This window comes from Ctenocephalides felis, unplaced genomic scaffold, assembly GCF_003426905.1.
Source record: "Ctenocephalides felis isolate EL2017-DRISC unplaced genomic scaffold, ASM342690v1 CF-g0.4_SCAFFOLD_01170, whole genome shotgun sequence".
Classification (NCBI taxonomy): domain Eukaryota; kingdom Metazoa; phylum Arthropoda; class Insecta; order Siphonaptera; family Pulicidae; genus Ctenocephalides; species Ctenocephalides felis.
This window is the reverse complement of record NW_020537324.1, coordinates 51,271,797-51,285,670: the sequence shown is the minus strand read 5'-3', so window position 1 is coordinate 51,285,670 and position 13,874 is coordinate 51,271,797. Positions and strand designations below refer to the sequence as shown.

At 27.3% G+C, this 13,874-nt stretch overlaps 1 protein-coding gene across 2 annotated transcripts in view; it reads left to right on the top strand.

Moving 5' to 3' along the window:
- The window catches only part of LOC113365775 (monocarboxylate transporter 13-like), a 128,636-nt gene extending 116,420 nt beyond the window's left edge, over positions 1-12,216 (top strand). For both annotated transcript variants that reach the window (XM_026607320.1, XM_026607319.1), the window contains exons 3-7: positions 1,665-1,766; positions 3,154-3,391; positions 6,615-6,946; positions 9,855-10,046; positions 12,080-12,216. In XM_026607320.1, coding sequence (XP_026463105.1) covers positions 1,665-1,766; positions 3,154-3,391; positions 6,615-6,946; positions 9,855-10,046; positions 12,080-12,216 — 1,001 coding nt within the window. The remainder of the gene's footprint in view (positions 1-1,664; positions 1,767-3,153; positions 3,392-6,614; positions 6,947-9,854; positions 10,047-12,079) is intronic.
- The last annotated feature ends 1,658 nt before the right edge of the window (positions 12,217-13,874 follow it).

Below are 13,874 nucleotides of genomic sequence, written 5' to 3'. Positions count from 1 at the left end.
CTATTTTCAGTGTCTAATGACTTTTTTTTCGTATTCACGTCGTTCATATACAGTTCCGGTTGACTTTTATCAAAATGTTTTATTTAAACAAAAGCGCTGACATGCGATAAATGTTAAGAAGTGAAAACTCCAATCAGGAAAAAATCTGGAAATGTGAGTATTCCCTTTATTCGGTGTCACAAGTAAAAGAATTTGAATAGATTTGGAGATCCTTGTATTATTCATACTCAGTGTCCTATGGCGCTTGGTATAAATCCAGTTTTTGTAGTTGCATATTTTTGGTTAACATCTGAAAAACATTATAAACTGCTAAGTTTTCAACTATTGCAACAACTATCTGAAATTGTTGATATTTTTAATTTGTTTATTTTATTCCAGAATAACCTAAAAGTATATTGAAAATTTTGAAGTTTAAAAATTCTCTTACTTTATTACGAAAGTTCCAATTTCAATAGTCATTGGTTTATAAGCATCACTCACAAAATGTTGATACTACTTCATAACCAATGTACTTGTCATTCACAGTTAACTGATAATAATCATATTTTAAACTGTATTTTATAGTAAATAATTCACATAACAATTTCATTCTTGTAATCAAACCTAAAACTTGTAATTATTTACTATATTAATTAAATTATACTGACGTGCTGTAGTGCCTGAATAGAGACAAATTTTGAATGTCAATAAAGTAGATGATTTAGGTCAGAAGATAACTTCAATATTTATTATATTTTACGTATATATATATATATATATATATATATATATATATATATATATATAGGTCGGTCCTAAGGTCCTTAGCGCCCGCATGCAACTTTTTTCTAGCGCCCTTCCCCCCTATTAATTTTCACCGTTTTAACAGTTTATCATTAAAATTATATAAATATTTACATATTTTTTAAAAATTAATTTTTAATTATTCTGGATTTAGTACACAAAAAATTAGATATAATCTAGAAGGGTATAAAATATATTAATTTTAAATTTATTTATTATTATCGATATCAATAAATAAAACAATCCCTGTCATAACTGCACATTTTAGTAATATTCAATATGTAGTAAATTGGTTTAGAATGTAAGTTCGACTATCATAGCAAAATAATTAATATTTTTGTTAGATTAAAGTTATAGAATTTAAGAAATGCATTTCAGAAATAGTATTTATTATTTTGATATAAAGATCTTGATATCATTTAATCTTTTTCGATTTCACGGTAATTTCAAACAAAGAATAATATTGGATAAGTAGATTAAGTAATAAACAGAGCTGTTATTTACTAATTTGCAGAATTATTAATCGGTTAATTGTTTCTACTGATATCACATTGCAAAATAAATATACTTTTTGTGTCTCCGTACCCCTAGTAAATTATTTATTATAATTTTTTAAGTATTCTAGATTTTAAATAAATAATTCCAGATTTTATATAAAAAATATAAATATTATATTATAAATTTAATTTCCGAAACTCGTTTTGGCGCCCCCTAAGGCTTGGGCCCGCAATTTTTTGCATGCATCGCATGCAAGGCAGGACCGGCCCTGTATATATATATATATATATATATATATATATATATATTATACTCTAAATCAATTAATAATTATATAATATATTTTCGAAAAGTTTCTACATGATTTTTTTGTGTGAAATTAGCTCTGGGCGGAATGGTGCTGATGACTGCATTTTCAACAGCTGTTAACTTGTATTTTAAAGAAAAACTGAATAGAGCGACTAGCATTACTGTTACACTTTCAGGTAATTATATTGACTCCATTAATTGATTTTTAGTTACTAAATTAGTTACTAAATGATTTACCATGTCATTTCTCACACTTCATTTTACTAAAAGTAGACGTGGTGCAAGTATTTTTTTATGTAATCTTTATAATAATGCAATAGATTGTCTTAAAATTCTTGAACAACTGGAACAGGACTTCTTAAACTTTTGTCCCCCGCGACGTAATTTATGATTTATTTATTAGTTTCTTGATTTAGCGAGTTTCTTGACAAACCCACACAAATATAAAAAAATTAATTAATATTTTTAGATGATTTATTTATTAGGTAACAATACACATATACATATATACATATGGACATATATAGTTTTAGAATTTGTTGTAAAACATAAACAAAAAATCTGTTTACACACACACACATACTTTTTCCAAATTTGGTCTCATTCGATTCAGAATGGCTTGAAACGTCGAGAAAACATAAAATTAGCGAGTCGGAGTTTATTTTATAAAAACATAAACTTCTCCTTCGCGAAGTTAAAAATGGAAGTGATGTTATAAAAAGATTCATAAATACTTGACATTAAAACCTCTCGCGACCCCAGAAGCTTCTTAGGCATTTGGCTTTGCGACTCATAGTTTTAGAAGCTCTGATCTAAAATGTTTCTAGATTCTATACTCAATCTCACATATATTTTAAGTATCCTATTCCTAAGTATAATGCTCTTTTAAATTCACCTATAACACTAATGTCTTCTAACTTTTATTAAAACTCTTAGTTGCCATCTTTGCAAGGTCTTCATATATCTGTTTTTTTGTGTATTATATTGTTGTTCAATGTTAGAAATTCTCTAGTATCTATATTATGTATCATTACAATTGTGATTTTAAATTTTGTGGATAAACTTTGATAAATAAATATATAGTTTATTATTTGGCCACTTTATAGAACGATTCGAGTAGAACTAAACAAAGTGGCTACATTCTCAAGTTAAACATATCAACTAACTATAAAAGTATTAGTAATATTATTGTTGGAGGTTGGAGCTTTAACAAAAAATACCTCGTTTCCAATTCAGAAGATTGATTTCACATAAGTCAATTTTGGTGTATTAATTATTATGTTTTATGAAAATTTTTATTATTTTTATATCTAGTTTATCCTCTAGTTTTGTTTTGCAATTTAAGTTCCTCGCTTTCCAGCATCGGTTTAATTAAAACGAAATCTATACACGCATATAGTAGAAACTTCTATCAAACGAGTTATATCAGTGAGGTACTCTTTTAATTTAAAATGTTCATATATGTTTTCGATGTTATATATCTAATTTTGTTTTTATTGCGTGCTGTCCATCGCGCAAATGTTCAATCCGCTCTAAAATGTTTATTTGATGTGCCTTTTGCAGCTCTGGGTCCAATATTTTTCCCTTATTTTATCACCGGTTTGATGAGCCACTATGGTGCTTTTGGATGTATCCTGATATTGGGCGCAATATCGACGCACACGATAATGGCCGCATTACTCCTGCAACCAGTCGAATGGCACATGAAGAAAATACCGACGACGAATGTCGCGAATAAAATCGACAATAATGGCTCGGAACAGAGGACGGAAACATCCACAGGAAAGCCGGCACAAAATAGGTTTCTGATCAATGATATAATATATTTTCATTCCAAATATGTTCTATTGTTGCAAAAACAAGGAAATATAAATATTTTCCATACAATAGTGTTGTGACAGTAGTATAATACGGGTGACTTGAGTATACTTAATTAAACTAGCAGCGCCACGTGTATTTTTTTTTAATGGCATATGGTACATTTTTCTATTATTAGTACCAAATAGGTACTAAATAATCCGAGTCGATTTTTAATATGTGCTAATTTGGTCTTAGCTTAAGAGATGCAATGTTAGCATTGAATTAGATTTTATGTCTTAACTAACTTTAGTTACAAAGTCTTTAGAAAATTATATGAACGCAGCAGAAACTATTTGTGCATGACATCGTGCCTTACGGCAAATTGCTGAAACCGTACAATTGATTTTTTTAAGAAAAACTTCAAAGTTTTTTGAAAACTTTGAACTTTTTCTTCAAAACAATCGTTGCGTAGCTGTTTTAGAGACGAAATAACGAAGCGCGTTAACACCGCGCTGCAGCCTATCAGGTAAACATTGGTACGGAACCCATAGAAATGGAACAAAATGTGTACTAATTATAATTTGATGTGCCTATGTCTATTGTCTAAATGTTCTAAATCGGACGCTCCATTATCTCAAAAAAGCAATTACTATTTTGGCTTTTTTTCCCGTATCTTCGAAACGGTTGTACCTGCCTTTGCCAAAAACTAATCAACACGTCTTTCCACTAATAGGAATTAAATATTTTTAACTTCCCAAAGGATGAGTTATTGTAATCGTCCAAAAATCGAAATTGAAAATTTTTGCATTTCTCGACGTTTTGAAGGTTTCTGAACATTTTGGCATATCTCAGTAAAAATGGATGTGTGTGTGTATGTACGTATGGATATAATTTTTCAGTCACGTTTTCGGGCGCACGGATCAACCGATTTCAATGGCTCAAAAAACATTCAATTCCTATTGATAGGGATATGTGCTGATTAGTTTTTGGAAAGGCAGGAGATAAAGAGCAAAGAGTGCAGAAAATAGAAATAGAGTTTTTGAGAGAACGGAGCATCCGATTCGAATGATCTAAAAAAACATTCAATTATTAATGATTGGGAGAAGTGGTCATTTCAAAGATACAGATTTAAATGTGCAAAATCTAAATGTGTAAATAATTGATTTTGGGGAAAAAAATTGTAGCAAAATTTTTTTTCAAATTTTTTTTTCAGACAATTCTTTTTTGCAAAAATAATTCAGCTTTAAACAAATAATTTCAACTTTGCAATTCAGTTTATATAATTCTTATAAATATTAGAAAATGTTACAATATTTATGAGAAATGAAAACTGAAAACTGAAAACATTCAATATACCTGGAACATTTCGTTACAGTACGGGAAGTTCCAGCAATTTTCCTTAAGGCATGATGTCATACACCCCACTAGTTTAAATTATTCATATCGGTTGATCCGTTCTCCCAAATTCGTCGTCGAAAATTTGCACCCGCACATACACACATTTTTTTATGCTTAGAAATAACTATTTATTCATTTTTATAATCATTTTTTCTAATGTATGCCAGAATGTTGAGAAACTTTGGAATCGTAAAGATATATAAATAATTTTATTTTCGATTTTTTTGCGATTACTATGTAACTTACTCTACGGGAAGTTTTAAATATGAATGCAATAACAAGAGTTCAGCGCAAAACAACTTTGAAATAGCACATTGTTTTCGATAAAATGTTATATAAATTAGTTTTCAATACTATTGGCGTTTTCCGTACTTTTCATTATCATGGAATGCTAGTCTTTAATATAACTTCATAACATCTTTATCTAATCATTCCCTAAAATGATTAATAATATATGACTAGACTTGCTTAGAGTTAATTGTAAAATCTCCTCTTTTATTCACAAATATTTGATAAGCAATTTTATTAATTGAAATTACGTTTGATAAAAAATTTGATTTATTATAATTTATGAATTCTTTTATGGAATCGAAATTTTCATAAATAATTGGAACTGTTTTTACTTGTTTTAAAATGGTAAAATTATATTAATATTTTTGCAACAATGATTGTTGGATAGATTTTGAAAATGTGATAAAATACATTTATTTACAACAAATAAAAGCCTAATAATTTGATTTTTATAGTAAAAAGCATTTATTAATTATTCCATATCAAAGTTGTTGAAAATAATGCATGTTGATTTCGAATCTTCAAATAAAAAAAATGAGAAATATTTACTTGAAAAATCACAACGGATCGTTTAATATAAAATTATGTTTTGAACATTTTCTATTATGACTAAATCTTTGTAAATCCAAAGATGCCATAATAAAAATTACAGTATCAAACGTTAAAATATTAGCATTATTTATAACTTCGTAAATCAAATAACGAGTTTAAGCAAGAAATTGAACTTGTATACCAAGAAGTAAAAATTACTAAGATTATATAAATAAAACAAAAATCCCAATAATTCTTCAATACAATTTGTTTATAGTATAGTCAGTCATAAACTTCAAATAGATCAAGTGACAAGAGATATAAGGTTATTTAAATTAACTATATATCTCTTGTTACTTCAGCAATAAAATGCATGTAAAATATAAGTCAAACAATTCTTTAATTTTTCTTTTTACATGCATTAGATTCAGATGTAGAAGAATCATATAAAAATATAATTTATTGGTTCATATTGATTATTTTGTAGAATCTACTGATAGTCTTAGCTAATAATTCACACAAATTACATAAAATTTTAGTACCTGCTAGTAATCGGTGCCAAATAGTGGTGCTTTTATATTTGTGATTTTTATGTGATTAATGTAATGAAATAAAATCTTCTTTATTCAATCATTTCCACAATTTAAATTTTACATATTAACTTTTTTCTCAAATAATTATTGAATTTTGCTTTCATAACTTTTTTCTCAAATAATTATCCTTTATAAATTGATGTGGTACAAAATTATCATTTTTCTAATTACAAACAAGATGGTGTAAATTTATATATCTTTCATTGAAGAAAAAATTGAACAGCCCAAACCGTAGCCCAAATGTTGCTTATCTGTTTCTCCAGTATTATCGCCCATATCCACTAACCATCATGTGATGGCATCCACATATAGGATCAATCTATTATATGTCAAAAGTTAGACATTTACATATAATTGCTTGTATGTTATGTCCATATCTCGCCATTGTTTAATAAATTCCCTAATCCGCAGATCCAACACACAGTCGACGTGCCGGATTCGCAGAGCTGCAGCGGCAGTTGTCAAGTTCCTAGATTTGGACATTTTAACTGACAGTGTTGGACTGAATGTGCTTTTGGGAATGGTCCTCATCATATTTGTAGATATCAACTTCGCTCAAATAACGCCGTTTGTGATGCAGGATCTGTCTTTTAGTTCGAATGACATTGCGTTTTTCATGACAGTCATATCAACCGTTGACATCTTTGGTAGATTTATTAGTCCATTTATAGACGAGTATTTGAAATTTGGAGCCAAGAAAATGATGATGATCACTTTAGGTCTTATGATTCCCATCAGAATGGGTAAGTTTAAAGTAATAATCGATCAAATTTTAATATTTTGATCGTTATAATAAGATATTAAATATATATGTGCTTAGATTTTTCATATTAGGTGTATTAGGGTGGTCCCTAATATGGACATTTTTGAATTTCCTTGCTGCCAAGGGCTCAAATGGTTCCAAATTGATAAAAAACAATTCTCTCATAGTTTTGGCTCTTAATATTGTTTTTTAGATAGTGTGCAATTCAATCAAAGTTTTGTATGGAAATAATATGAAAAAAAATTCAAAAATTTTTAAAATGTGTTTAGATATAATTTAGCAAACAAATGAATGAGTTTTATTCAAAATTAGTCGCTAGGTTATACCTAAGAATTTTTTTTTAATTTTCAATTTTTTTTTCATGCTATTTCCATACGAAGTATTGATTGATTGATTGAATTGCGCACTATCTAAAAGTTAATATTAAGAGCTAAAACTTTCAGAGAATTGTTTTTTATTAATTTGGAACCATTTGAGCCCTTGGGAGCAAGGCAATTCGAAAATTTCCATAAGGACCACCCTAAGATGCATATGTATAAATAAAGATTTGATAGATTAACACTAAACCGACCAACGCCGGTCAAATTGACCTTCAAACCTTCGAACTTAAATATTTTTGAACATTTTTTTTTTGTTTTTTTAATTTCAATAATTATTACAACTGCTAATTTATTAACATCAAATAATATCAATATCAATAAATAAAAGAGCAAAGGATAAAATTTACATGAAAATAATATCTGTAATATGATTTAATGTAAAATATAAGCAAATAATAATAAAAATAAAATTAATAAATAATATGAATAAAATTTCTGAATAATAAAATAATACTAGAAAAATAATAAAATATAACAAAATAACAATAATAGAAATAGTAAGATAATAATAATAATAATAATAATAATAATAATAATAATAAAAATAATAATAGTAATAATAATAATAATAATAATAATAACAATAATAATAACAATAATAATAATAATAATAATAATAATTTACAAATTTATAAGATCATTTGGAATTTTTCGTTTTAGCCTTGTTGGGCGCGCTTCTGAGTATACTTTGTATATATATATATATATATATATATATATATATATATTTCTGAGTATTTTTGAACGTTAAATATCAAACTATATGACAATTCTTAGAATTTACTTATAATATTTTCCTCACTCTTTGATTTTAGTTATTTTTTCTATTTTCCGAAAAAAATTGTTGTGTGGCCTAACTACCGCGGTTGGTCAATTTGGCCGGTGGAAAATAATGCTATTTGTGGAATTATTTCCGTCGAAATGTAAGTGCAGATTTAAAACATATCAAATAAACCATAAAATTTTAGAATAAAGTTCTGGATTGTGAATGACGTGAACAATTAATGGGTTTACATATTTGGGAAATGATGAGAGGAGATATTATTTAATTTTTCAATTGGATAGTTTGTTGTTCTAAAACTGGTAAATCTATTTACAGATTTTGAAGCAATTGTTTAAATCAAATTTCATTACCTTCAAGTTAACCGAAAAAATGCTTGTCCCATGTTTCAAACATTATTCTATAGAAATAAAAGAAATCAGCAAAAATGTATAGAAAACTTATAGAAATTAGAAACTTATAGAATTAAAATTGTATAGTAATTAGGTGTTAGTTGCATTTTGCCTGAAAGAAAAACGCTAAACTACACAGTCTGTGTAAATAATCGATGTAATAAATACTTATTGAGTATTAGCTAATTAACTAATCTGAATTAGCTAATGATTCCTAACTGAATTTTTTCTAATAATTTTTGATTTAATAAAATCGGTTTTTGGCTTATATTCTAGTTGGCTTCCATTTTGATTGTCGCCAAGTACTAATGCACACTAGTCCTTAGCGAGTTTTATCAAATGGCTTTCAGTTTTCTAAAATCGCCTCAACAGTTCTCTGAGAAAACGTCGGCGAAAATATCAAAAACACTATGCTTTCTCCAATTTTTGTCTTAAACGATTCACAATGACTTAAAACGTCGGATTGTCTGTATATATTTTTTTCCTTAATATAATTCTAAAAATATTTTACAAATTTTTAAATGAATTTGGCAAAGTCGAAACTTTGTCGAAACCTATGATAAACCCTATAATTTTTATACACTTTTTTGAATAAATGTGAATATGTCATATTTTTACCATATTATAATTAATTGTTATTGTTGAATAGTATATTAGAGTGATATCTGATCTTGCTTACTATGAAAAAGTTGTTTAAATTAATAATTATACTGCAAAAATGGTATTTTATTTAAAATATAATTCAAATTCTGCAGGATAAGTAAAGAAGTATATACTCATTGCATGTATGTATTTGGTAGGGGGAAAAGAAATCTATAATTTTACGAAGTTTAAAAGATATCTGATTTTACTTAACATGCTTCGGATTGTCCGATTTTTAGCTCCTAATCGATGTTACGATTGCTAACATACCGGTAAACTTTGATCATTTCTCCGATCGACATTTTTAATGTCTGGCCTACCTGTGCAAGGTTCATCTTTAACATAAAAAATTCCTGAACAAAATCTACGAAACCAAAATTGCACATAATTTGCTGTTACAGTATCGGAACCATAAACACCATTCACAGTATTAGCCGCCTGGCTTGCATTTTCGCCTTTGTTAAAGAAAAATTGTAAAATATACCGAAAATTCTCTTCAATTTCACTAACACTCTGTGGCTTGCAACTGAATGCACCAAACAAAAAACATCGAAATAAATCTGAAGTTGTTTGATCCATTACGAGTCATCTATCAGTACTGTCATCTACCAAAAAAATAATGGTTTTCTTTTTCCCCAACCAAATATATATCAATTATATTTATTGAATTAATTCACTATTATATCATTATAGGTTTGTTATTTTCGGAAAGCTACTATCAAGTTCTAGCAGTTTGTGCTATTCTTGGTCTGGTCAAAGGTGCTTCAACGGTCTACATGTTCCTGATTTTACCTAGTTGTCTTCCAGTGGAGAAATTGGCAGCAGCCGGGGGCGTTATGATGCTGGGTTGCGGGGTTTTCCTTATGACCTTTGGTCCAGTAATGGGTGAGTAATCTTGATACTTATCTAAGGCTGTTAATAATTAACAGAGTATTTCGTGATATGAGGAATATCTGTTACCCTGCTAATTGGAGAGGCAAGTCAAAGATACACCGAGATGAAAGCCAATCATGCATATATTGTATTTGATTTCGGAATCCTCTATAGAGCAGCAATCAAATACATATTATAGAGGCTCAATTATGCATCAGATCATTGTTTAGTATAAAGCATGAAAAAAACTTATTTATCAACTGTTTTTCCGATGATCTTAAATCGTATTGTCATTCGGAAAGATTAATTTATAAAAAAGAAACTAAGATAAATAGCAGTAATTAGAACTTTGTCTTCTAACTCTGTTGTAAAAAACAAAATTATTTATCTCGTGAATAAAATTAAACCTGATTCGAACGTTTCTGGATATTTTCAAATATGCAATGAATGTAATAGGTTCTTTATATTTTTATAAAAGATGACATAATATCGTAACGCTTCATGCTAAAACCCGCAGGTTCCGAGTTTGCAGCCATTCTTTGCCAGCTTGATATCAAGCGGTTGTGATAGCAGAAATAATTTTAAAAAATAGTTGTTCTACTTATCAACAAACATAACAATTAATAATTTTAACCTTATTAAAAAGACAAAGAATTAACACGGAATTATTAAAATTTTAGGTTCATTTGTACAAAAGAATTAACACGGAATTAACACGGAATTATTAAAATTTTAGGTTCATTTATACAAAATTGCACTGACTTAATGGAGCACCATTAGTTCCTACTAGGGTTTATACAAAAACCAACATTTCAGAAAACTGGTTTTCGAATTTTAATTTTACTAAAAAAACGGTTTTAACCGGTTTTCGAATTTTATATAGAAAATAAATTTTTGCTCGAATATTCTGTAATTTATCCGCAAATTTAGCGTATTTTAGAGCAGTATTTGGCTGAATTTATTTATTGTTCAACTGTATAGATAGTAAACAAAATTATTTTAATTTTAATTAGTAGAACTAAAAAAAATCAATAAATTAAAAAAAAATAGATACATGTTGATACATACTTGTTAATATCAATTTTAGTTTTAAAAACAATTAAGCTAAACCTGGGTATTGTCTGTTCCGAGGAATTTTAATTAATTAATTCTAAACATGCTAATTATTTTTTTGTTTAATAAAATATGATTTAAAAAAACTTGAACGTCTATCGAATTGGTACTAAGACGTGTCCTTTGTTTACTCGTAATATTTCCTGGAAAAGAAAATACTCTCATACTTGCGACCAAATTATGCTTAATTGTTTTTAAAGCCTGATATAATAATTCTAAGTTTTTTGTTCTTTAATTTGTAGCTTCTAGGGTTTAAAACTCTTTCTTTTAAGTTTGAGTAGAGAAAGTTACTTCTTCAAGAAGAAGTCACACTGATTTAAATTAATATATACACCGATATAAAAATCTAAATTAATATATACAAAACCTTTCTGGGAACCATTGCAGACTGATAAGATATCAAATGCTATTGAACCGATATGACTTCAAGAATCAAAACGCTTTCATATATTTTGTATGTTTGGCTATATTTGTCATTTTCCATTTATACAGTGAAAACCGACTTTTTTCACTAAAAAACCGGTTTACGAATTACATAATTTTTGCGTAAAACCGGTTTTTAATACCGGTTTTTGAAAACCCACAAACCCTAGTTTCTACTCAACTAATTTAAAAAAAAAATAATAAAATATTTCAGAAGTCTATGTATAATTTAATCTTTTATAAAACGAATATGATTTAATGAATCGCAGTATAAGTGCAATATTGTATGGCTAATACGTTGCTTTACTTATTCACATATTTTATTATATCAATATTGAAATACTAATTAAAGGAATAATTATATCCAAATTTATTTTGGATATTTGGTCATTGATGATGATCTGTATATTATTTTATTGAGCAAAGATTACGACTTTTACTCATAATTAGATATTATCACATTTAATTTTACAATAGTTATTATTTAATATCTGATTTTTTTATTTCAGGATACTTGAGAGATTCTACAGGATCATACACACAGTGTATCATGGTATTAAACGCTCTCAGTATAATAGTTATTACATTTTGGACATTGAAAAATCCTGACAATAAGAAAACACAAAGCAAACCCAAGAAACAATAATCAGACCTTTTGTATTGTTAAAAATTATTATTGTACAATTAGTTAATGTTAGCTTAGCTAATAGAAATAAAAATGTACATGATATTCACAATTTTACTTGATTTACTAGAATGCTTTGTATCGGATTAAATGTGTAATATATGTAAATAATTAGACTGCGACCAAAAACTTTAGTCAGCATTAATTAATTATTTTCAACTATTTGATATATTCGATTAAAATGCTACGATATCTTATTCAAACGAAATAAATAATAAAATTTTAAGTTTGACATATAAGATTAATGCATTTGAATTGGTTTCTATCACGAACCTGCAGCTCATTATCTTTATCAAGATTTATAAAAGAAAATTTATACGTTCTACGTGATATTCGTAGATAATTAAGAAAATTATTGGACTCCACGTTAAATGTTTTAAAGTATTTTATATGCCAGATATGATGAATAAAATTGTTAACATCTCTATGAGTTGAATTATTTATTTTTTATTTTTAAATTAAAGTGCATATGATAACTATAGCTAAAATAGTATGTATGTGCGAATATATGGCCGTGTGTAGTAATATTTCAGCTTAATAAGGTTTAATTCTAAACAAAAAGGTTTTTTATAAAGCATTGGTTAATTAAAAAGAAAACCCAATTGTATGTTATGTCTAAAGAATATTTTGTAAGTCTTCCATACGTTTTTAGTCCAGTTTGGTTTTTTGCTAGATGAAACATAATATATTGAATTAAATAATATACCAAATATTTCAAATTTAAAACCAAATCAACAAAAAATGTGATACAGTGTGGAGAAAATATATGTTCAAAACTTATACAAGTACACTTAAAACATCATCACAATTATCAAAAATGATGGATGTAAAATCAATAAATTGAAATACATAATATTTCAATTATGCCAAACTATTGTACTGGAACATATTTCAACAATTCTAAAAAAGTTGTTTCAATTATTGTTACGTTATATAAATACATATATGAAAATTTAGTTTTTATTAAAATATCTGAGGTAAATGATGCTAAACTTTAAATATTTTCAAGACCTATTGAAATTATATATTAAGCAGACATTTAAATTCAGATTATTCAATTTTTGAATGTTATTCAACTCCGAGATTCTACTAATGATGACAGTAATTTTGTGCCATTATTTTTCTAGAATTTGCAAGAACACATATACCTGTACTTTTTTCAGTTACAAATGTGATTTAAAAAAAATCATATTGTAGAGGTTGACAGGTAAACAGATGGACAGGTGATTAGGTAGACAGGTAGACACGAATACAGGCCTAGAGGTAGACAGGTAGATCATATATTGAAAAAAATATTATTTATTAAACAGATTATTTATATAACTCGTGAAGTTTATGATACCTATTGCACCTATTTATTTTAAAGAATTATAAGTTTAAGAATTTTCTACCGAAAGTGTTCCATTAAATTGCTTAAAGCTAACAAATTCTATATAATTATATTTTTTTATTTATACTTTTGGATTAAATTAAATTAAATGAACTATTAAGAAGCCGTTACCAACAATTTTACACCCTTTTTTAAATAATTTTTGAAAATATTCTGTGATCGATTTCCGTCAGTTTCCGTATTCATACATCATTTATTATGGTGCTTATGAAAGCTAACGAGTGACAAG